Here is a 23,522-nt window from a genome sequence, read left to right as displayed (position 1 = left end):
GTGTAAAATTAAAGAAAACATTTTAAATCTTAGTCATTTATTAATTCAAATAAAAAAATAAATATTTTATATTCTTATTTATTAACATTAGCTGCTAACACAACAATGTTGTGAGTCTTGTATACTACGTGGAGGAATATCTGGTATAACCAATATTTCATAGGACTTGTATTCAAGTTCACTGCCATTGTATGGTAAATAACAAGTGCCATATAACAGATGTACTTTACCACATATAAGATCACTGCCATACTTAGCACGACCTATATATAGTGGTTCATTATTGACTTCTGATGTGCCTCCGATAAATGCATTCTCAGGTATATTTTTTCCTTTACACTTGACCCATCTGACATTTAAGCCACATAGAATCTGAAACAAGACATTTTTAATATTATTACAGTTAAATTCTGGCCTCTGGTGTATTTCTAAAAAATAAGGCTCAGTGTCCTATAAGAAGTAAGACCAGAAATCTTCATTTATTGGCATAGGTCATTTAACATTAGGTAAAACCCAGCTTGTATGTCTCCTTATGACAGAAAGATATGAAACTATGGTTTTTGTCGAGTTTTACACATTACTAAATAAAAATAAGGTAGACATCCTCTTGTATGTATGTGCCAAAAAAGCAGCAGCACGAGAAGAGTGGAGTTGTCTAGTGAAAAGGGTCACGACACCTACTTGATGACTACAACCAGTCTGAACGACTGAGAAGAAGAAATAAAAACAAATTAATAGCATCAAGTCAATAATTACCTCAAATTTATCCTTTCGATGTTCACTAAAGCCCCAAGCAATATAGGCGCAACGTTGTGAATGTATATATTTTCCAGGACAAAGGGATCCTCTGTGTTTTGCTCGAGCTATATAAATTGGGTCATTTTGAAACCCCCCTATTATGGCATTGGCAGGTAGTTTATCACCATCCAAAGACCTCCAATGCAGTTTACTGTCCCTTATTTCGATACACCTTGGTAAATACACTATCTCTGGTGGACCTTAAAAGAGATTTATATTATATTTTACTTGTGATTGCCCATTGCTTTCAACCAATTCAATTATCTCGACCTTAATTTACAATCATGTTTCATCATCTCGTGTTTTTATGGCCGAACGTTGCTGACCGGCCACGATAACACAAGCTGTTTCTCCCGTTTATAAGACCCGCCAAATCTTTTGTTGTAAAAAAAATTTAATAATTTAAAAAAATTAAAAAACGATGATGGAACGTAATGAAGAATCTTTCAATTAAATATACGCGGATTCTTTATCTGATTGTCCAAGTGATTGTGAATCAAATTGTGGTAACTGTTAAAATTATACTGTATCAGAAGAGCGATTCTGATATTAGGCCACCGAAATATAAAAAAATAAATATAATAGCATCAGATAGTGACGAAAATTTGGAAGAAGAGTGGAACAAACATGATATTACACCAAACTTCCATAACATGGTGACATGAGATAAATTTTCAGTAAAATTGCCGATCAACAATGTGTTAATATATCATCTATTAGTGTTATTTCTGAATATCTAAAACATTAAAACTCTGTATTATTGTTGAATTTCTGTAAGCTAACAGTTTATAATAGTTGCTAGTTATAATCAAGGGAATTCAAATTACTTTTAAATATCCAGTCGCTCGAACAAAGTTGAGATGGAGAATCTGCAGTTATTGTCACCAACTTGGCAAAACCAATGACTTTTGAGATTTTTCTTTCTTGATTGAACTCAAGAACATTTTGGTTGCCGATGAGGCCAATACGGATAATGTTGCCGTACCATGATATAAAGAATTCATTTAAAATTGACCAATCTATTCCATTCAAATCCTGAACTATAGGTTCATGTCCAGGTCTTTCTATTTGTGTTAATCTCCCCAAAGAAATCTGGTAACAAAATAATATGATGAGCTTTCCAAAACTAGTATTATCTGTGATCCAAAACAAGATTCAATTAAATAAAAATACCTTGTAAACTTCAACATGTGGACACTTTTTAGCAAGTAGATGAAGTACAGCATATATAGGTCCATATCCTTCAACTTTTACTTTCACTCTTATTCCACAGTTATCTACTCTGCATATCTTGTATGGTGTTCCTAAAAATATACTAACAATTTATGTAGGATAAGGTTTCGAATTTAAAAGACATGGATAAATATTGTCTGTTGAACTGCTAAGTAAATTATGATTTAAAGCAAATTCTGTTGTAAATTATTAATATTAAGTACAGTATTCATAAAAATATAACTTATCTCTGATTATTTTAAGCATGAAATCCTATTGTGCCATATTATAAATACTATAAATATAACCAATACTATATCTAATATACTATACTATAATATATCTAATATAATATACTAATATCTAATAATACTATACTATAAATCATCTTACAACTATTTTAATATAACTTGGTAAAAACTATTAGCACATCTTACTATCTACTTATAATTTGGCACTTCTTTGACTCACCTAGTACTTCAGACATTGTGAAATAGTGATAAGTGATAACTCACATTTTGCAAATTGCACCATATATTTGCAATCGGAGTTTTATTTTTCTAAAGTATTTTGATTTTTATGAAACGATAATTTTTATACAAAAGTCGATTTTTTAAAATCAATTAAATTAATTATTCGATTTTTCAAACAGCGCTATCGATGAGATGCTTTTAATACATTTACTTAATTTTATTTTATTCTATAAAATATTTTATGACAATTAGTGTTTAGGAAAAATCGGCTAAAATATACATTATTGACGGTCGAGTTGGCGATTGTAGCTTTTATGGCTTGAATTTCTATGTTTTCCCTGAAATTTTAAAGATTTTTTTGTAAAATCGATTTTTTTTCTTTAAAAATCGATTTTTGACTAATTGATTTTTATCATAAACTGTAAAATTTACACCGTTACCAAAAAAAGGTGAAAAAATGACAGCTGATAAACAAAAATAAAAAACAAAAAGAGTGACAAGTGGTGTGTTGGTATATAAAACATGCCAATAGATTGGTAATTTTTGTGACGAAAATTACTTTTTACTTATAAGCTATTCTACTTTCCAGTACGTCTTACTTACATTACAGATACATAAAGATATTACATACATATAATATGTGACTATATGCTGTTCATTTGGTCAATTTAAATTTTTAAAAGATCTTGAAGTTTTCTTCATATTGAAGATCCACTATTGTATTACGAGAGATTAAACCTAAATATAGACCAGAATCTATACTGCTTTAGAAAGATTTATCTCAACAAGTAAAGCCGGTCATTCACAAGGCTTTTGCGCAATACAATCTCATAGAGGTTCGTCCACAAGCCGATGTCGCCGAAATGTTGTTCTTTCAGCCGTGTAGGCGCTATGCCTGTGCAGACCGAATAGACGACTCGCGTTCGGCCTTAGTTATGTACGAAGGGCCTAAGTAAGATTGAAGATTCTAAACGTAATAAAAGAACTTTTATGTTGAGCATGCGGATGCCAGTCTTTGGTAGGAACTAGTTATAATTAAAGAATGATGCTTGCAACATTATTTTTCGCATTCGCGACAGCAACGCTTTTCCTTTCCAACTTTTAAAACAGAAATCGATACGAGGTGGATCTTGATTCTTATTGATTTATTATCAGACTATATGTTTATTTCATTGCCTTGCTAATTTCTCTAGCGAAGCAGACATTATAATTTGTGTTGTGTGAACATTCATTTTCCAGGAATAAAAGTGAATCCATATTATTCGATAGCGAATGTGAACTGCTTAATATACCAAAAAACAACCAGGGAAAGACCAAGTGTATTTTGTTTAAATTATCTACAATTCATACTATTTTAAAGACGCTAATAAGATGGGCGATCCATTGGGTGAGTTTACTTTTCAAACTTTATATTGTAGTAAATTAGAAATATCCAATTCGACATAGAATAAAATTACCATTATTCCTCATAATCCAAACCTATCCATTCCATTATTGGTTTGTTGTAGTGATGAATTTACCAAAATGTTTTATATACTATTTTAATAATTATAATAATATTAATACACAGCTTGTAACCGATTTCTGAGTTATAGGTTTTGTACCACAACTATAGATCAATAGGGCAGATCATAAATCTGCAATATTTGCTATAGTAATATTACTTATTCAGTGTTTAAGCTGAAGAAATTTCTCGATGTTATTTACCTATACTTATTGCAGAATTGACCACATGGCCTAGTCATGAAAGTACATTTTATGAAATAACAAGTGGAGCTGTAGCTTTCTCAGTGAGAGCAGCCCGAAACATAGTAATAGGTTTATCAAGGAAAGTAATCCGCACCTGTGACTATTGGGTATGTATACAACATGGAACATCATTAAAGCCTTTGATATTTCTTTCTGATAAGGATAAACCAAGGATTTTTAACTATCTAAATTTCAACTTTTCTTACATTTTCAGATTGTACTAAGTAATGATCCACACAGTTTTATAAAAAAGGGTAATGAGCACCGTGTGAAGGTTCGCACTCCTGGAATTCTTAGTGCGGAGAATTATACTAAGTTTTGGATTACATGGTACGGGAACTTCATAAGACTTGGCCAGGGTGATGACCCCAACCCATTGATCACATGTCCCAACAAAGTGCCCGGTTTACGGTACATCACTCTCGATGTCAAGTCGAGAAGGGAACGAACACCTGTGCATTGGAAAGTTGAATGTACGTGTTGAAGTTGTTACTATGTAATTTAATTTTAAATGGTTGCATATTTTACAATTGCACAATAGTATATGGGAATTGCACCATCATTGTGTAAATTCATAAAATGTATCAATCCATCTTACACAAGCTCTACAATTGTAGTAAACATTTATTATTGATTTTCAGTACCTCCTATTATTCGGAGTCACAAATTAAAGCCATTAGAAGCTCCCAAACCGTTCTGGTATGACCCTAAAGATTATATGCCATTTGGGGCATACATTGGTGGATTTGAAGATGAACCTGTGTATGTAGCCAAAGCTTATCATAATGGTTCAATGGTTCCGGGCAAGTATGTCCGGTCTGACAATGTTTGTTATGTGCCATGGGGAGGAGCTGCACATGCCAAAGATGAGTTTCAGGTAAATGTAGTTAAGTAATATTGTGAATCTTGGAGATTAAGTATTTATCAAGTTAAATTATCACTTCATGAAATATAATACATCTATAAAAATGCATGGAATATCCAATTTAGTATTCAATCTTTCATTGGATGTGAAATTCAGATTGACATTATGATTCATAACAAGAATTAAGCCTGTAAAAATTGTGTCATTTTGTTTATTGTTTTCCAGATTTTATGCGGCTACAATTTGATATGGATCAGTAGTTACAGTGATAAGGTACCAGTTAATGCAGTACCTGGCGGCTATTCAGAAGATGATGTGCCCGAGAGGCTTTACATAGGTAGGGCAAGACATGAAGGGCACATTATACCTGGTAAGGTACAACCATCTCACAGAGTCTGTTATATAGCTTATAAAGATAAAGAAATAGCCAAAACACACTATCAAATCTTGGTGATACCCGATGGCAGTGAACGACGTGCAAATAAATTTTATACATATGGATTGGAATGTGATACTGGCTCAGAGTCTGAGAATGATGATAATGAACAAGATGACTCCGACTATGAGTAAAGAGGTTTTATCGGGGAGTTTCTACTGTTGTTACACATGTATAACAACAATGTGTGTGATGACAGTTGAATGATAAATGATTTCTATTTGAATACCTTATGTATATGAAAATTTCATACTATATTTAAAATATATCTACAATTAGATGTAAGTTTCAACTATTTAATACAATTTGCAATTCATATGTGATTTATAAAATGTAGTATTAATGAAATAATTATAGAATTAATGATAATTAATCTGTTTAATTTCAAATTAATAAAGGAAGCTGTGCCATGTCCCAGGTATAATACAAATATGTATAAGGTATTTTATTCCGGGATTTGCAAAGCTCGGTAATATGGCTGTGGATCTATTAAGGCTTATATAATCTCGTAGTGTCGAGAATGTTTTTTTTTTACTTTTTTCTAAGGAATTCATCTCCTTAATGGAGTGTGGAAATGTAAGGATTTGTTATATTTGGTTAGTGTGTCTTAACAAAAAGAATATGCCATTTTACGAGAAGCATGAAAATATTACGAACAACTTTTGGGAAGACAAATATTGGAATACTAAAGAATGATGCAGGAAATGGTTGAGACTAGAAAAGTATTGAAAATAATGAAATTGCTACGTAGAAGGGGGAACTCGATCATGTCCCATTGAAAAACGGGTAGGCAGGGTAAGGAGGATGTACTTGTTTGTCAGATTGAGTATTATTTGAAATAATAACAGCAACATGTGTTTTGTACATGTTTTTGTCAATGTAAACACACTTGTATAATATTCTTTAGAATGACAACAATATATTTCATATATCTCAGTTGTACTGTCAAATTATTCTGACAATTTTGGCAATATTTTCTTGTGATAAATTATCTGTGGAATGTAATTAAAGATTTACCGTTGGTTTCTGAGTATCAGAGAAAACAATATATGTTTTAAACGTTAATTTTGGCCTCAGAAACCCACAGTTAATGTAAATGGAGAAACTTGACTTACATAATTAAACACTTGTATTTTTTACTACGTATAAAGTGAATTTCCAGATTAACAGATTGTGGTGACCATTTAGACGTATGTTTAATGGCTAACTATGTACCTATATGTTATTTAATGTATTTCTAAATAAAGTTATTAAAATACATATCTTGGAGTTGTTTGATTTTTGACTTACTGTCGTTTCCAACGTATTCATAATATGGTAATTCCTTCAAACAAACTATAAACATTTATTCCATTAAAAATAATTAAATATTATATTTTAAGATTATTTATACATTTAATTCATCACTTTGTTTTATATCCTCTTGACGATTTTGTACATAACGGACTACGGTGAGAAGCTAGAATCAGTTTTTAAAATCAGAAAATAAATGTACAGTATAGTTGCAATTTTCGGATATCTTGACGGCTCTTAAGTTCGCGCGAGTCATTGCGCAGAACACAATTTTGGCGTGTTGTTGCGTAGCGAGATGTGGGGGGAGGGAGCCGATCACCTTGAGCAACCAATATTTTTGAAAACAACTATACAATGACATATTCAATAAAAATTAATAACTAATTTTGTAGTTGTATATATTGAGATTAATAGGAATTAACTATGTAGTACTTACAGATGTAAATGTGTGCAGTCCCATCGAAAATATTTTCAAGGCAGTAAAAGTTATAAAAACTTGCTGGTGTCATAAATATTATGTTTCGCCTTAAAGTATATGAATCCGTAAATCAAGTATTGCGGAAATACTATGAAGTGTTGATAGATACTTTTTCTATCGAAAAACTGGCCAATCTGTAATAGCGTTAGCACAGAAGATTACAATGTTATACTGACTTATGTCAATTTTATATTTTTCAAGCACCACCCATGTTTATTAATATATTTCATAATTATATTTGTTAGGATTCATATAGTTACAAAAAATGGCTGACGCACCGGCACCGCCGTCGGAGGTTGACGAAACTGATGTTCCGATTGCCACTACAGGTATACAACTTGAAACCTACATAATCTGATTTTTAGTTAGAACGCGTGTTTCACACGATGGCAGAGCAGTAAACAGTGCAGTACCTACTACTGTTGTTTAAACGCACACTTACAAAACAGTACGTAATTTTTTTTTTGTGACTGAGTTGTCACTGTTTGCCTTGAGGCATTTACAGTTTCACCGGGCTTGAGGTGGTTGGGCGCAGATGGCGCTTAGCCTAAACCTCGTTTAAGAGTAACTAGGCTCGAGGGCTCCCACAGGAGCCTCGGCTCGGGCTGTTACTTCGTTATTATTACCGGATTAAGAGGTCACCGAGTTTTTAGATCGCTTCGGTGGACGCTCCATTGGGTGACTGGGCTCAAGGGCTAATAGTACGTAAATTAAAAAGTTTGATTTTTATAGCATCGGAGTATCCCCCCTACCCTCCGTATTCCACGGCGACGGCGCCCCCTTCCGTCGCTGAAACTATTGTCGCAGGCCGCGACTTACGGCGGAAGTTTAAGTTTTTACCGCAAAGACCCGCGCGGCCCCCACCAAGGCCAGCTAGGCCAAGGTAAGGGTAACATCTTTTATAAAAAAAATACAGCTTGGTCAAAATCAAGTGTCGGCCCTGTATTTTTTTATAAAAGTTGTTACTAAATATTGTAAAAGATAAGTAGCGTTGCTATTTCTGCGATTTCATTTATAGATATAAATCAATTAAAAAAAAGAAACTTGAAAGAAACTGATTATTTATTTTTAATATTACATTTTATCAATGAGGGTAGTTACAAAAATGTACAAATTCACATATTATCGTGGTAAAGGCAAATATGATAGGACTATCGCATTAACGTGCATTGCAACATTGTCTCTTTATTACCAAGGGGTCCAAAAGCTACGGATGTGAAACTATCAAAACGCCAGTACAGGGCACATGCGCGCTGCCTGCGTCGCCACGGCGCGGTCCTGACTGACCGGCTGGAGCACATGTCCAAGCCCAGTCGAAGGCACATGATATATCTATGGAGAGAGCATGCTGACATATTGACACCAGACGCGGTAGGCTATTAATGTTGAACTTTATGTACCTATGTTTTGACACTGCATAGGAAAAATGGCAGTGAGATGAACGCTTTTTCTAATTTACATATAATTTTTAAAGCAATGGTTTGTTAATACGTTTGCACTAAATAGTTGGTGTACAATATCTTAGTTATGTCTATATGTTTAGATCGGGCGTATTCGAGCTATGTTGGACGCAGATGAACCTTTTAAGCCGGAACAAGCTTACGAGTACTTTGTTAATTTACGAAAAACGAAGAGGAAACGAAACAAGTTTGTGCAAAAAATTTGGTTTACAATATTATTATTTAAAAAACTATCTCGGCTAGTATTTCTGTTTCTTTAGGAAGCTAAGACGTCAAGGGAAAACAGATTTGCTGGCAATATGCGATGACAAAAGATTCTTGTGGGCGAGGAATGCGTCTGTTGCGTTTGCGCGAGGAATTCAACAACGTCTTGCGAGGCCTGGACGCTACGCTCTTGCTGATGGGTAACTTTCAGTATTTTTACAAGCTCTTACAACTTGTAAGTACATAGCTAGTACGAGGTTAGACAGAAATGAACATCTTGAACATTTGTCATGTTCTAAAACGCTGAAAAGGCACATAGATTTTTTTAATTTCATTGCTGTATCACTTTGCTCTCCTTGCAGAATGCTGTGCCTGTCGAATTTAATCTTAAATGACATATGCGGTTATATGCGAATGAAGACTCCGTCACGAAACAGTACGAGTCCAAAAGCAAGGTTTATGATGGAGATGTCTGACAAGGTACTTACCTCTTTAATGTGCTTAATTATTTGACAAAAAAATATATAATTTACTATCACTCTTATGTTACCAACAGATTGCTGTGTGGATCGATGAAATCCTTACGGAGTCTGACGATCGCATGCTGATGATGGACTTTGATGAGGATGAAGGTATGTTGATTTACTATCTGAAACCTTAAAAAAAAGGGTATCAGTACAGAGTTACAGTAAAGATGCTAAGTTAGTGCCATAAATTCGTATTAGTACACAAGAATTCATGGCTTTGGTATTTCATCATGAGATTCGAAACAAAGTACATCAGTGTAAGTGTAAGTATTCTTTTGTTCGAGAAGAAGTGCAAAGGAGCTATGCTGATGATGAAAAGCCCGAAGTTAGCGAAGACAGAGATAAGTCTGAAACTAAATCTGAAGTGACGCAATCACGAACTAGTACATCTACGGCTGAAAAATAAAAATAACTATCTTCTTCTCTATATACCAAAGTCCTAATTATGAAATATAAAAACAGATAATGGTACGTAAGTTTTTGAGTTAATTTAACTAACGATATGGTCGTGTCAATTATAGTGAATTCGTCCACTGCTGAGCATTCGTTTGTAGTCCAACTACGAAACTTGAGCTTGACGGCATTTGCAGACATTTTTGGCAATTTCTGGTGATTTGTAATGCGCCCACATAGCCTTAGAGATCGTTAGACAATGGATGTACTATTTTAGTGTCACCATACTGCTTTTTTAATAATATTTTTATGTTTGAATGCAAAACATATGGGTGTTTTTATTATAGACGTGATCGCGGCAGACGCGGCCGGCGACACACGTTTTACGGATGATTTTCTCGAAATGATGCAACATGTGAGTTCTGACAAAAAATGCAACATAATTATGATGTCTAAAACGAAAATATACAATGCATTTCGTGACAATATCAAATTAACTCATACAAATTTAATCAAAGTTTCTAGTATTAAGATCTTAAGACGGTGGTGCTTTTTCTGTATTTTAAATTTCATGTACGAAAAGCTGAACATTGAAATATAATTAAAACATATTTACATCTTGATATAGTTTTTTTATTTTCCATTTGGATAACGATAACTTTTGAACACGACTGAAAGGTAAATAAATGTTTGCGTTTATTAAATGTTTATTGAATATTTTAAAGTTAAAATTATGCTTCATTTTCCCTATTTTTTTTTTCATTCGTGTTCATTTGTATTCAAGTGGAGAATGAAGGATAGTTGTTATTGTTGTTTTATTTTTAATTAATTATTTTACTTTTTTTATTAATGTTACCACATCTTTTTCAGGGTCAAGATCAACCTTTGAAGCAGAGTAAGTGAATAGTTTTATATGTTTTTCATATTGATTAAATTTATTTATTAAAATATTTATTTGCAGCTCCTGCCTATAAGCAATTTACTGGTAAGTGGTAACAGTATTTTGTATGGAATTTAAATTAATGGCTTAAAATTTAACGAGTAATACTTCACAGGTGATATGCTTGAAGTTTTTATAATCTTAACAAATGCGATGTATAAGCATGGGGACGAGAGTTTAATAGATCATGGCAAGTTTCACCAAACTTATACTGAAGCGGCGAATTTGTAAGTAGATGCTTTAAAATCAAATACGAGATAAGTCCTACACTGGGTTTCCATTGTCAAAAAACTTGTATTACTGTTATGTTTTAAAATGGCACGATATTTATTTACTTTCAGGCTTAAAGAAACTCCTACATTTGATGTCTTGGAAATTAATAGCGGTGTAGCGAGAAAAATAAATAATGCACTTTCTGGGATAGCAAAACCTCTCGCACCGAAGAATCTAGAGGTCCCCATGGGAGGTATTTGAAGATTTTATACCTATCTCTGATTTAAAAGTACGTACATAAATAAACCTATTTTTTATTTCAGCCATGATTGATTTGTGCTCGAATTTCTTAGCTGAGAATGCTGAAAATAACAGTGAGTAATAATTTGTTTAATAGGTGGTTGGAATATTTTCACTGTTTTTTTTTAAATATTAACGAATTGATTTCAGAGGACAAAGGCCCTGGCTTTAAGCTGTTGATAAGCACATTACGTAAACAACCGAAACAAGTTTTATTTGAAAAGGATAGAATAAAAGAAACATACGAAGATGCTGCCACAGAGTAATGTGTTTACATAATTTTAAATATAATCCGATAGATAGTTAATCTAGATAATTTTTGAACTGTAATTTTTAAGATGTAAAAAATATACGACGGGTTACTGGAAAAAATGTCTTATTCTGATCTGTTAGTCTTAAAATATTTTTTTAACGTAATGAAAAGGTTAACTCAAGCACGAAGTTTAGAAAGCGACCACGACGATCCGGTTCTAACAGGAAAAATCCAGGAGGGTCTGAAGAAAGTGGTGGCAAAGGTTACACCGCATGACATGCAAACTGACATGAATGGTAATATCATATCTCTAGACTATTAATTATTATTATTAAACACTTTACTAATAATGTTTTCCATCACAGAAACTATTGACCTCTGCTCGAAATATCTATCTCAGGGTGCTATCGATAAATGTAAGTATTAGCTTTTATTAATTATTTAATAAATACTTAAATACTAATATTATAGATGCAAATGTTTAGATGGATGGATGGATGGATGGATATTTGGAGATATATCCGAAACGGGTCAATGGATCTTAATGAAATTTGGCACATATGTAGAACATAGTCTGGAAGAACACAAAGGCTACTTACTAAGCTTTTTTTTTAAAGCCGCGCGGACACAGCCGCGGGCGACAGCTAGATTTATAATAATAGTTAAAATCTTATCATTAATAATGTTATTAATATTTTAGTAGAACGAGGTCCAGCTTTCGACATTATTATTAAAGAACTTACATTTACTGGAGCTAAACCTTTTACACCTCAATTCTCTGAATTGGAAACTAACTTTGCAGCTGCTCATGTGTTAGTATTACTGATTGAATTAATTAAAGAAAGATTTCAGATTTCATGTTAATGTTACTTCCCTTAAAAATATCACCAATAGTAAACCTGACAAAATAAGTAACTGTTTTTAGATAAAGTGCTTTTTAGCCGACTTCAAAAAGAAAGTGGTTTTCAATTCGATTGTTTTTTAATGTACGTTACCGCGATGCTCCGCCCCTGGTGCTTCGATTTTGATAAAAATTATTTTTCAGTAATATGAATAATTTAAATTATTTTATATCAGACAAAATTGCAAAACACTTAATTGTAATGTTCCAAACACAACTTTTATTTAAATTTACCTATCTTAATGCTTTTAAATTGACTAGAAAAAATTATAAACTATATAACTAAATGTTTTATTAGGTTAACCAAAGCACCGGGCTTATCAAGCATAAGTCCAAATCCAGCAACGATGCCTTTATTTGAAAAGGCTTTACACAAAGTCGTGGACTTAGTGACGCCCAAAGCTCTGAAGCAAGAAATGAATGGTGTGTTTAAGAAAATTATAGAATGTTTTATGTTAAAATATCGAGTTATAAACATAGATAAATTTATCTTTTATTTCAGAGGTAATTAAAAGGTGCGCTAGTTATTTATCCGGTTATGTACGGGACAGAGGTAAGAATTATTTTATGACCAAAATAATAAAAAATTATTAAGTCTTTTAAATGTCAATGTCCGCGTATGTGTCTGTCAAAAATATGCAAATAGCATAATGTTTTTGGTACTCCCCGATGTTCAGATTAAAAAAAAAAACATTTTTTAAAGAAAGAAAAGTTGTGTTTGATACTATTGTTTTTTTTTAATGTAGCTATCTACAACGTTATAAAACTATGCGGGTTTATGCCCATTCTGTACTTAGCTGCGCGTAAAATCACGTTTTACTTTTAGAGCAAGCTTTGAAGTTACTGGTGGAGACAATGAAAAAGACTCCTACAAAAGATCTTGCGAAAAGAGGCGACTATGCGATGGCGTACGGAACTGCAGCCGAAGAGTTAGTTATACAAGTTATTTTATGTTACGTATTAAAGCTGTAACATTTTTAATTTTTGTTGACTTTCACAGGACGGAAAAAGCTCCAAACTTAGTGCCATATTTGCCTGTGAAAGATATAGCAACAGAAATTAAGGAAAAACTAGCGTCTGACGTTAAACCTGTCACTCCAGCACAATTGCATGTGCCAATGAAAGGTTAAATGAAATAATATTATTTTTATTATTTTTTTGTTAACCTTACTCATTTAATGTTTTTTTTTTAAGTTCTTGTACAAGATGTAGCCGATGTTTTGTCGCAACCGATTGCTATGAAAAGTGAGTACAGCAAATGAAAACATTATCATACTAGGACTTTATAAGCATAATTATCTTTTTTTCTATTTTTTTTCTAATGCTAGGTGGCGTTGCGGGTGAAAAATATCCTATGGACTATTTAATAGCAGTAGAAAAGTCAATGGGAACAAAACCACTATACGAGTACAAAGGCTACAGTGAGACGTACGCGGGTGCAGCAAAGTCGTGAGTGTAATGCTACCAAGCGTTACCAAGCTATCATTACCAAGAAGTCAATTCTTTACATGGACATTTAGTCACCAAGTTGCTCTAAATTTATATTAGGAGTAAAGTATTTATATAAACAATAGACACCAACATTTTATGTTTAACTGTTAAACAACGGTAATAATTTCAGTTGCTAATTAATGACTTATTTTTTGTGTGAATGTGTTTGTTTTTTGTTTTAACTAGATTGCAAGTTACTCCAGTGCCAGACGATACAATTGAAAATAAACAATTGGAGAAGGAAATTTTCAATGAATTGCAATCATCGTTGCCGCCAAAATCAACACCTTTAATTAATAAAGAACTGGACGGTAAAAGTTTTATTTTTATTTTTTTTAGATAGTTCATACTATCGGAAAAATCTACTATAATTAGTATATAATGTAATTATAAAATTGTTACTTTTTATTTTAGCACCGGTTACTGAGGCAGCAAGTAAACTAGCAAAAATTGGGACCGTGAAAGGTAACCAAAAAAATAGGTTATTTTGATTTATATTATTTTGATTGATTATAAATATTTAATTGAAAATATTCTTTAGGCATTGCTTTCGAACACTTGACAACTGTAATGAAAGAAAAAGGAGAAGAACAACTTGTCAAAAAGAAGGAGTATGAGGAATCTTATGTAGCTGGTGGTCATAGGTTAGTAATACTTAATGGTTTTCACATTTTAGATCAACTTAAGTTTTATATATACAATTCGTTTTAACATCAGGTTAACAGACGCCCCAAATCTTGCAACTAAGAAAGTAGATGAAGTGGCTTACGAAAAAGTTAAAGAAAAACTCGCCAAACTTATTGAAGATAAACCACCCCCTGAAAAAGCCAAACAGCAGATGGAAGGTTACTGTTTAGAATCATTTAAAAGTTAAGAATTATAGTATGTATATTTAACTCACTACATTATTTTCTTTCAGCAATAATTGATGAATCTTCAAAGTACTTGACCGCACCACTGGAAGGTAAATACTTAATACATAATTAAGTATTGAGGGCCTAGCACGAATATTCGTGAGAACGTTTTCATAACGCTATCGATGAAATTTGTATTGAAGCGCTCCTATCGGGCTTAAAGTACATCATCAGTCGATGTTGTTACGAAATCGTTTGTCGCAAATATTCGAGCTAGGACCTATGATTTCTTATAAGAAATTGAACTAACTGAAACTTTACTTACAGATGAACACGACAAAAGACGATTCTTAGCCGATTTAATGAGTAGAAAACAAGACGAAATATTAGCGCAGGAAAAAGCTTACAAAATTACATTCAAAGAAGGCGGACAAGAGTAAGTAATGTATAACACTTTATTTTATCTACGGGCTCATAATAAAATGAAAGATTTTATTTCCAGACTTTTAGAGGCACCAGCAATACCAGCAAAGCCGGTAGATCCACAGCTTAAAAATGATTTGCAACAAAAAATAGGCGGTGTTGTAACGCAAAAGGGTTTGCAAAATATATTAAAAGGTTCGTTTACTATTGCTTTTTTCTTTTCTTATAGAAGAAAGGCTGAAACGGGTCGCCTAATATTTCGTTATCTTTTCAAGTGAAGAAAGTTTTGTTGATGCACATTGTTTTAATTTCAGATACTGTATCCGATGCTGCAAGTAACTTAACAAATATTGTAAAAGGAAGAGGTAAATATCCTTAATTCTATAAGCAGCATAGTAATTGCCCGCGACTTTTCCCGCAAATGTTTTCTCTCATTCCATCGTTTTTGTAGCTGAAGTAGAAATGGGTTTCTGTAAATTGAGTTATTTTATAAAAATGTTTTATTTGTAGGAGAAATCATAAGAATAATACACGATGACATGAAAGCTGAAGGGAAAAAACCGTTCTTGTCCGTCGGAAAATTTAACAAGACACACGAAGAAGCTGCAGAAATGTAAGTAAATCTATATATATATAAAAGAAAGTTGTGTTAGTTACACCATTTATAACTCAAGAACGGCTGAATCGATTTGACTGAAAATTGGTGAGCAGGTAGCTTAGAACCAGGAATAGGACATAGGATAATTTTTTACCCCGTTTTTTTTTTTTTTTTTTTTTATTCCGCGCGGACGGAGTCGCGGGTAAAAGCTAGTTAAATATATAAATTGTTGGAGATTACCGCTTTATGGAATATGGTATTCTAGAAAATAGTCTGAGGTCGTTTCTATATTAAACAGTTAAACTTGTTAAATTGTCCTATTTTTATCCTTTTCATAATCGATGTAATAATAATAATTTATTTCATAAATTGTATGAAGATGTAATAATAATAATTTATTTCATAAATTATTATTATTATTATTTATTTCATAAATTATTATTACATCGAAATCAAGTTTCCTGTTAACATTATTTCAAATCATGTATCTATATGTTAACAGGATAGACAAAGCGCCAAATTTCAGCACCGAAAATTTCGCACTGAAAATTCATAAAATTGTTACCGATCGTATTAACGAACTTCCTATGAAGGGCGTTAGCGAAGAAGCCAAGCCATATGTTCCAGGTATTTGTCACAGTTTTTTAACATAATTGGGACAGATAGAGACAGCAATTCATTTACCTCTTACCAGCAAATGTTAGCCGAAAACGTCACGGGCTGATCCCGAATCTTTGAATTACTTTCGAAAATATAACATTATAGTGTAGCAAAATTAAAGTTACGTCCTCCTACATCTAAAGTGAACTTTAACATTCATTAGGCAACTTGGTAATATAATTGTCAGAAGAGACATGTCTTAAGTTTAATTTATAATTTTTGATTTTTAATTTTCTAACTAATTGTATTAAAAACGTGTACTACATGTCACCGAACAACTATGAACTTTATAATGTGACTTCTAGTAATTGTAATGGCTAGACAATGTGTTCGTTTCATATTTTGGGTGTAACATAACTGTATCGATGTAATTATTCAAGAAATATAATGATGTGGAAATTTGCAATTTTACTACTTGTAATGTAACTTCTAGATGCAGTGGATACTGTATCAAAATACATTGCTGGTGTCGCTACAAAGGAATGTAAGTATACTTAATTATAGTTCATTGTTTAATTAACGATATTGATTTAATATCTGAAGAAATATTTAACTCTTTGCTTCTACAGGCGGTCTGGACCCTAAGAGCCTTGAGGATTGGGGGTAAGTAATATTTAAATATCTTTATTTATTTTGCAATTATTTGAGCCTTTTTTGTTGAGCGATCAATTTAATTTAATAACCAATCCGTTTAATACTAAGGTTCTACCACTAATATTTGCGATGTGCGTTTTCATAATGGTATCAACAAAATTTGCATGATGTTTGTCGTTATACTTTACGCCCGATGGGAGTACGGTGTACGCTAATACAAATTTTGGTAGATGACGTAACGAATACTTTTTTCGTAAATTTTCGTGCTAGGCTCTCTTAACCAATTTTAAACATTTCTTCACCAACGTTTTAAGCACCTAAAGTATATGTTATTTATTGGTGAGTTGATCGTTTTGAATAATTTCATTTGTATTTGTGAAGAGGAAGTGAAGCAGATAAACGTCGGAGAAGTAGCAGTCTACAATCGAAGCTGTCATCGCAACCACCTCTATCATCGCAACCAGGGTTACCATCGCCACTCAAAATAGAATCGCAAGGACAGCTGCAAGCGCAACAGCAACAGCAACAGCAGCAACAACAACAACAACAACAACAACAACAACAATCCCAAGGATCATCTGAGTCGCAACAGCCCTTACAAATACGAAGTTTCCAGAAAAACGAAGAACTAAAAAAAACTCAAAAAGAAACAAAAGCTACAGGTTAGTATATTTTTTTACTATAAGTTTCGTTTGATTTCCGTTTAAATAAAAAGCATAAATGTATTTATTGAGCCCACATTCACACGGGCACCTTTTTATCACTCGTTACAAAAGTATTCGAATAGAAGGCATTTTTAACGAGTTATAAAAAACGCCCAAACTTACCATTTATCTATTCATACAGCATCGCTTTAAAGAGGCGACGCTTTTTTATCGCAGACTGTTGCATTTTGAGAGCTGGCCGAATGGAACAAGAGTAATTTTAAAGCGTTCGTTGCTCGGAAGCCGTCAATGCCTAGTTTTAATGCGGCGTTTAAAAAGAAGACGAGCTACGAATAAGAGCTCACTCAAAAATTAGTTCGACAAGCTTTCTAAAACAATATAGTGTGAATTTTAACAACGTTGTTTTGGTTTCTGTTGGATATTTAGGCTTGAAATTGCTTGACATTTACAAAATACATCTTGATTTTTTACTTAAATATATAATATTAAGAATCTCAATAATTTAGATGTAGACATGGACCACGAACAAGCTGAACAATTACTTCAGCAGAAGCTCAAAGGGCGAGGTGGTGAAGTTTTTTACAAGCAACCTCATAACGAATTATCCCACGCGATGGCAGCCGACTGGTACCATAAAAAATATTCTATCTATTCTGATTTGTATAAGACTTTGTATCATTAATTAAGTGTTGAATGAATAGATGAAAGTTAAGTATGGAACCGTTATAGTGTTCGAATTTGAAAAGAAACCGTTGCTACAAAAATCCCAGGGTTGGGAGGCTATCGTCCTTAATTGTTTTAGATTTTAGTTATCCCACTTGTCTAGGATATCAGAGCCCTCACTGACAACGGACAAGTCGGTGAAGGAATCGTCGGACACGGGCCGGCTGCAGAAGAAATTTGAGAGGAAACTGAGCGCACTCGTGGCTACCGATACGCCGCCGCAACTCAAAGATTCCATGCAAGGTTAATCAATATTAGTCTGTCAGTTAATACTTTAGCTAATAGTGTGCCTAGGTACGGACTCTAGAGTAGGTACTCTAAAGTTTAAAAACACGAAAAGCCAAAAAATACTTTTACGGTACATCTCGAAGTAACGGTCATTTTTTCATTATTATCGAAAACTGGTTTAGATCTTAGTTTCTCATAGTAGCAGGTATTATAGAACTGCGACGCAAGCCTGGCATTCGGCTCCAGTTCTTAACATTGGAATATTTTATTTACTAAGATATATGTAATTCGGTAAACAACAAAATGATTTAAGGTTATCTAACTTCGATTGTTTATTCCAGATGTTATTATTGAGTCTTCAAGGAATCTCTCCGAAAAATTTATGTCTAAAAGTAAGTATTTATTCGATGCTACTGTTAAACTGTATTTTATTTTTACGTAAACTCCAACAGTTCCATGAATGTTCGAAGGTTACAAGGTGCTCGCGCGAGAGGCTGTCATTTCAGAGATGCAGAATCGTGGTAATGAAATTCTAGCAGAAGTGAATGAAGACACTGAATCTTATTTCTACTCGGCTCAGAGGTGGATTCTTTATTCAATGAAATAATACAAATTAACAACATACGAAATTACTTTGATTTCTTACATTATGAACGTGTAGCAAACATTATAAATAATTTCATGTAAAGATTATATTTTGTAATGTAATTTTAAACTTAAATAACATCTTTGTCAAAATGTTAAGGTTGAAGAAAAATAAGAACATTGAAGCGTACGCTCCTCGTGAAGTAATTCAGGAGCAGTTATCACAGAAATTAGGGGAAATGATAAAAGGCCGAGGCATGCCACGTAAAGTTGCCCCGTATATAAAAGGTATTTGTTGTTATATTTTTTTTTTAAAAGAGATTAAAAAAGATTATTGTAGTACTTATTTATTAAAATCCTTTATAAAATATTCTTTGCTACAGAATATGTTCAGACGACAGCCGGATATTTGTCGGAACATGTAACTATACCAGGTAAATTTTTATTTCTTGAAAGTTACGAGAAATGTAACCGTGGAGTTCCCATTGCCAAAATACATGTAACAAAAAGATTGTTATCTCTGTTGAGATTTGAAAGGGATGCTAATATGTATTTAGGTGATGGAAAACTACGGTATGAAGATGTAACTGAACTATGGCAATATTAAAACATTAACATGTTAGATAAGGAAATCGAAGCGTACATCGCGCTTTTGACTGAAGCAGAAGTGGCTGGTGACACTCCTCTCGTCGAAGGCAAAATACATAAAACGCATGCTGAAGCTGTAGCATAGTGAGTAAATTTTTTTCAATATCTGACCTTTATCTTTAAATATCTTAACAATAGAAATAATTTTACATCACCTATATAATTGTAACTATACGGTGAAGGAAAACATCGTGATGCAACACGCACATAATATGAGAATTTACATATTATGTAAATTCCCGGGAGAAAAAGACGGCGAGCCGGTTCGCCACATGTCACATTCCGTCTCCCGAAATGGCGAAAAGTCGATTGCGGAGATTCATTTGGCCACATCAAATGGTGGTCCGTGATCTCTATCTACCCCTTTAGGTTACAGGCGTGAATTGTGTTTTATATAACTATTTGAAACTTTAGTTGGCGTAAACTGACGACGTTCGACGATGAAATAAACAGACCGGATGCAACTCTGCAATCCTCAATAGAAGACAAGCTGAAGAAGGTCATGGAAGATGTCACACCGTCTGGTTACGAAAAAACAGATCTCAACAGTATGTATGCCTCTTTGTATCTTAAGCAAAGAATTTTGTAGATAAATATTGATTTGAATTTTTATTACAGATGTTATCAAGTGTAATGCTAGACTTCTTACATCCTACGTCAAGCTTCAAGGTAGGTTTATATTACAACAATTGTAAAAGTAAAAGAAAACAAGAATTTTGAAACCAATTTGACGATTTTTGGTTATATTTTTCAGAGGAAAAGTCGGAAACTTTAAAGATATTAGTAGAACAAATGGATAAAGAAAAAGACGCTGTTCTTTTGCGTCACGGCACACTGCGTAAGACACATCTCGACGGCGCAAACCTGTATGAGGAAATATACTTTTTATGAATCTTATTATTTTCGTTTTATTTTTTTCATTTAACCATATTTTTCTGTCTTTCACAGATTACGGACAAAGACAGCTGATCAACTAAGCGTAACAAATGTAGATCCTGTCGTGTCGAGAAAAATACAAATAAAACTAAAAATATTAGCTAACAAAAGTTTTGCAACAAATAAGTACAAAGATCTCATAGATGGTGAGAATATTGGCTCTTAATACACTCTATTATATAAAAATCTTTGTTTTAATATTCATCTTTGTTTTTCAGATGTAGTTGATGACGTCACGAATTATCTCGCCGTATACTTCTTGCAACCAGGTGCATTGTCTTTTCACTTCTCGTACAGATATTACGCCTAGACTTTTATATTATTAATATTTTTGTTGTTACAGAGGTAATTCAAGTTTGCAAATGTATGAAGAATGTCATCGTCCAATGCGAGTTATGGTGCGAAGGAAGCTTGCGAAGGATAGGTCGAGTTTGTTCCAGAAGATCCCGTCACGTTTCAATCCAGGACACGTTAGACGTGTGCCCCGGGCGCGCCATGCAGCTGGACCCTTGCGGCCCGCGCATCTGCGGCTCGGGGGTCGAGATATCCATCAGGCAGTGTCCACTGAAACACACCAAGTCCACACAAACATGTCCCGCCTCTAAACCTTCACCCGGCTGCGGGTCAAACATTACAGCGGGCTATGTCTTATACCCTTCGCCCGGAGGACCCTTCGACAATATCCCGACGAAACTCTCCGCATCAGAATGCTCGGAAGAAACGACAATGCTAACCCCAGAAAGCGATGCCTTTTCTACTTCGCCTTATAACTCATCGAGCAAAGATGTACCATACTCCGAAAGCCAGCAACCCATCCAACCGCCGTTGACGTTTGAAAAGAAAACCCTACCCAACTTTAGATCTCTGCATATGTTCGGGTCGACACCAACGGTGATAGTTGCTCGAGAAACGAATTCAAGTGTGACGGGAAGACCTAAGGTTCAGCCACAAAGTTCATGGACTACTCAGACTAGAAATATTTATAGCTCACGTAAGTAAAAATTTATATAAATATCTAATTTTGAGACAAACTATGTTGACTTCATCCATGTTATTGACATGAACTGTTTTGTTTAGGGACTCCGATTGTAACGACGGATCAAATGACCGACTGGCACTCTATGATGGTCAGCATTATGTGGAACATACAAGCCTGGAAGACTTGGATACATAACAGTATTAAGAAAGTTTTAACTTTCCAAGAAAACAGTGGTAAGTAAACCATCAAACATTTAGTTTTTTTGTTACATATTGATATGCTTTTCTCAATTTTGTGTTTCATGATAGATTTAGAATTGGATAAAACTTGGATCAATTTTCAAAGAACTACTACAACTGAGATTTTGCAATGGACTCAATATAAGTCATTCAGTCGACAACTAATTATACGTATTGCCTCAAAATACAAAAACAAAAAGGTATTTTATATGTATTTTGAATTACGAATCCGATATTCTTTTGTTTTTTTTATTTTTTAACAAAATTTTGATTTACCATAGACGCTTTTTGTGGCAAACAATGACAGAGATACTTACTCCTCCTTACTTCTCTGGCGCCACGACCCAGAATTAGTCTTGGTCTCTGTCATAAGAGATTGCCAACGGCCTCTTCAAAGCCGTCTCCTGTCAGTCAATTGCTTGCTCATCCAATAATAGTATGTTTTAAAATTAATTCGGCAGATTGTATCACCGACCAGAACTACGGTGAAAACTAGAAATTTTATTGACACGCACAATGAAATGTTGGATCTTATTGAAATGTTTAACAGATGGACACATTGGTTGACTGATGCTGTATGTTTCTTATTTATTTATTTTACTTTATTTTTTAATTAATATATCATGACGCACGCTTTTGTTTAACAGATAAAAGAGACTGACTTACTCCTACAATATAAAGATTCATCGTCCGAGTAAGTTAATACTTGAATATAAAAATTTCCTTTGTTATATCTGTCACCGGCAAGTATTTGTGTTATGATATCGAAGGGTGAAAGGTTATTTGTTTTAAGCGACATTTTTTGCGATATTGACTTATGTATATATTCAGAATCAGAAAAATTCCCTGATTCTGAATATATACATAAGTCAATATCGCAAAAAATGTCGCTTAAAACAAATAACCTTTCACCCTTCGATATTTATTTATTTTCCTATCTTTCGTTTAAATTTATAATTGTTTTTGCTAGACGATGGCGAATACTGAAAGAGAGAGTTAAAGAAAACTTGAAAGAGTGGACACAATGCAACGAACGTCTGTGTAGCCCTTGGGAATCGAGATTCAAAAGACAGTTGTCAGGTTATTATTTTCGATTCGATTAAAAACTTTAGGAGAATTAATGAAGTAACTGAAGAAGGGTATGGTATAGTAAAAGTAACCTGTGTACATTTCAACTTCGATTTTATATGCGGAAATTACCTATTTGGTGGATGTACCACCTGACTGCAAACGAGTGTGAACATGCGTTTGTTGGTGTTGTCTTTAGAACTGACATAGTTCTACTGACTGCATGTTGTAGAGTGGGTGCCGGGATGGCGACAGCCGGGGCCGGTGTGGGTGATCAGTGCATGCGGCGCGGTGCCCAGCGCCGCGGTCTCTGCTGGCGTCTGCGACGGCGAGGAT

General features: G+C 33.6%; 5 protein-coding genes and 1 long non-coding RNA gene across 6 annotated transcripts; 5 read left to right on the top strand and 1 right to left on the bottom strand.

The window, feature by feature from the left end:
- Positions 1 to 59: 59 nt before the first annotated feature.
- Positions 60 to 2,572, bottom strand: LOC106716927. Its single transcript, XM_014510597.2, has 5 exons — positions 2,482 to 2,572; positions 1,972 to 2,102; positions 1,626 to 1,890; positions 757 to 998; positions 60 to 372 (listed from the first exon to the last, which is right to left on the bottom strand). Exons 1-5 carry the CDS (start codon positions 2,495 to 2,497, stop codon positions 88 to 90), a joined length of 939 nt encoding a protein of 312 aa, XP_014366083.2. The 5' UTR covers positions 2,498 to 2,572; the 3' UTR covers positions 60 to 87.
- An 847-nt stretch (positions 2,573 to 3,419) lies between these two features.
- LOC106716926 lies at positions 3,420 to 5,749 on the top strand. Its single transcript, XM_014510596.2, has 5 exons — positions 3,420 to 3,870; positions 4,206 to 4,339; positions 4,447 to 4,705; positions 4,874 to 5,109; positions 5,323 to 5,749. The coding sequence occupies exons 1-5, from the start codon at positions 3,855 to 3,857 to the stop codon at positions 5,665 to 5,667; spliced, it is 990 nt and encodes a 329-aa protein (XP_014366082.1). The 5' UTR covers positions 3,420 to 3,854; the 3' UTR covers positions 5,668 to 5,749.
- A 1,765-nt stretch (positions 5,750 to 7,514) lies between these two features.
- Positions 7,515 to 8,687, top strand: LOC123721775. The gene is made up of 3 exons (XM_045681470.1): positions 7,515 to 7,633; positions 8,037 to 8,187; positions 8,501 to 8,687. Exons 1-3 carry the CDS (start codon positions 7,570 to 7,572, stop codon positions 8,685 to 8,687), a joined length of 402 nt encoding a protein of 133 aa, XP_045537426.1. The 5' UTR covers positions 7,515 to 7,569.
- Positions 8,688 to 8,853: 166 nt separating this feature from the next.
- LOC106716912 lies at positions 8,854 to 9,950 on the top strand. The gene is made up of 5 exons (XM_014510569.2): positions 8,854 to 8,951; positions 9,025 to 9,168; positions 9,331 to 9,448; positions 9,525 to 9,600; positions 9,783 to 9,950. The coding sequence occupies exons 1-5, from the start codon at positions 8,866 to 8,868 to the stop codon at positions 9,899 to 9,901; spliced, it is 543 nt and encodes a 180-aa protein (XP_014366055.2). The 5' UTR covers positions 8,854 to 8,865; the 3' UTR covers positions 9,902 to 9,950.
- Positions 9,951 to 11,362: 1,412 nt separating this feature from the next.
- LOC106716846 lies at positions 11,363 to 11,873 on the top strand. Its single transcript, XR_006756571.1, has 3 exons — positions 11,363 to 11,415; positions 11,492 to 11,603; positions 11,766 to 11,873. It is a non-coding gene; the product is annotated as an uncharacterized LOC106716846 (long non-coding RNA).
- Positions 11,874 to 13,003: 1,130 nt separating this feature from the next.
- On the top strand, positions 13,004 to 23,221 carry LOC106716845. Its single transcript, XM_045681434.1, has 36 exons — positions 13,004 to 13,048; positions 13,322 to 13,424; positions 13,496 to 13,620; positions 13,690 to 13,740; positions 13,824 to 13,944; positions 14,173 to 14,297; positions 14,401 to 14,451; positions 14,528 to 14,630; positions 14,704 to 14,831; positions 14,906 to 14,950; positions 15,168 to 15,276; positions 15,343 to 15,458; positions 15,578 to 15,628; positions 15,774 to 15,876; positions 16,364 to 16,488; positions 16,955 to 17,005; positions 17,091 to 17,124; positions 17,497 to 17,777; positions 18,287 to 18,407; positions 18,607 to 18,746; positions 19,073 to 19,123; positions 19,202 to 19,313; positions 19,477 to 19,604; positions 19,700 to 19,750; positions 19,940 to 20,048; positions 20,379 to 20,512; positions 20,583 to 20,633; positions 20,719 to 20,830; positions 20,913 to 21,046; positions 21,119 to 21,169; positions 21,244 to 21,891; positions 21,978 to 22,112; positions 22,188 to 22,318; positions 22,580 to 22,693; positions 22,766 to 22,812; positions 23,089 to 23,221. The coding sequence occupies exons 2-36, from the start codon at positions 13,351 to 13,353 to the stop codon at positions 23,219 to 23,221; spliced, it is 4,095 nt and encodes a 1,364-aa protein (XP_045537390.1). The 5' UTR covers positions 13,004 to 13,048; positions 13,322 to 13,350.
- The last annotated feature ends 301 nt before the right edge of the window (positions 23,222 to 23,522 follow it).

The sequence above is a fragment of the Papilio machaon genome, chromosome 2 (genome assembly GCF_912999745.1).
Source record: "Papilio machaon chromosome 2, ilPapMach1.1, whole genome shotgun sequence".
Taxonomy (NCBI): domain Eukaryota; kingdom Metazoa; phylum Arthropoda; class Insecta; order Lepidoptera; family Papilionidae; genus Papilio; species Papilio machaon.
The sequence above is the reverse complement of the archived record's forward strand: the minus strand, read 5'-3'. Positions and strand labels throughout refer to the sequence as shown.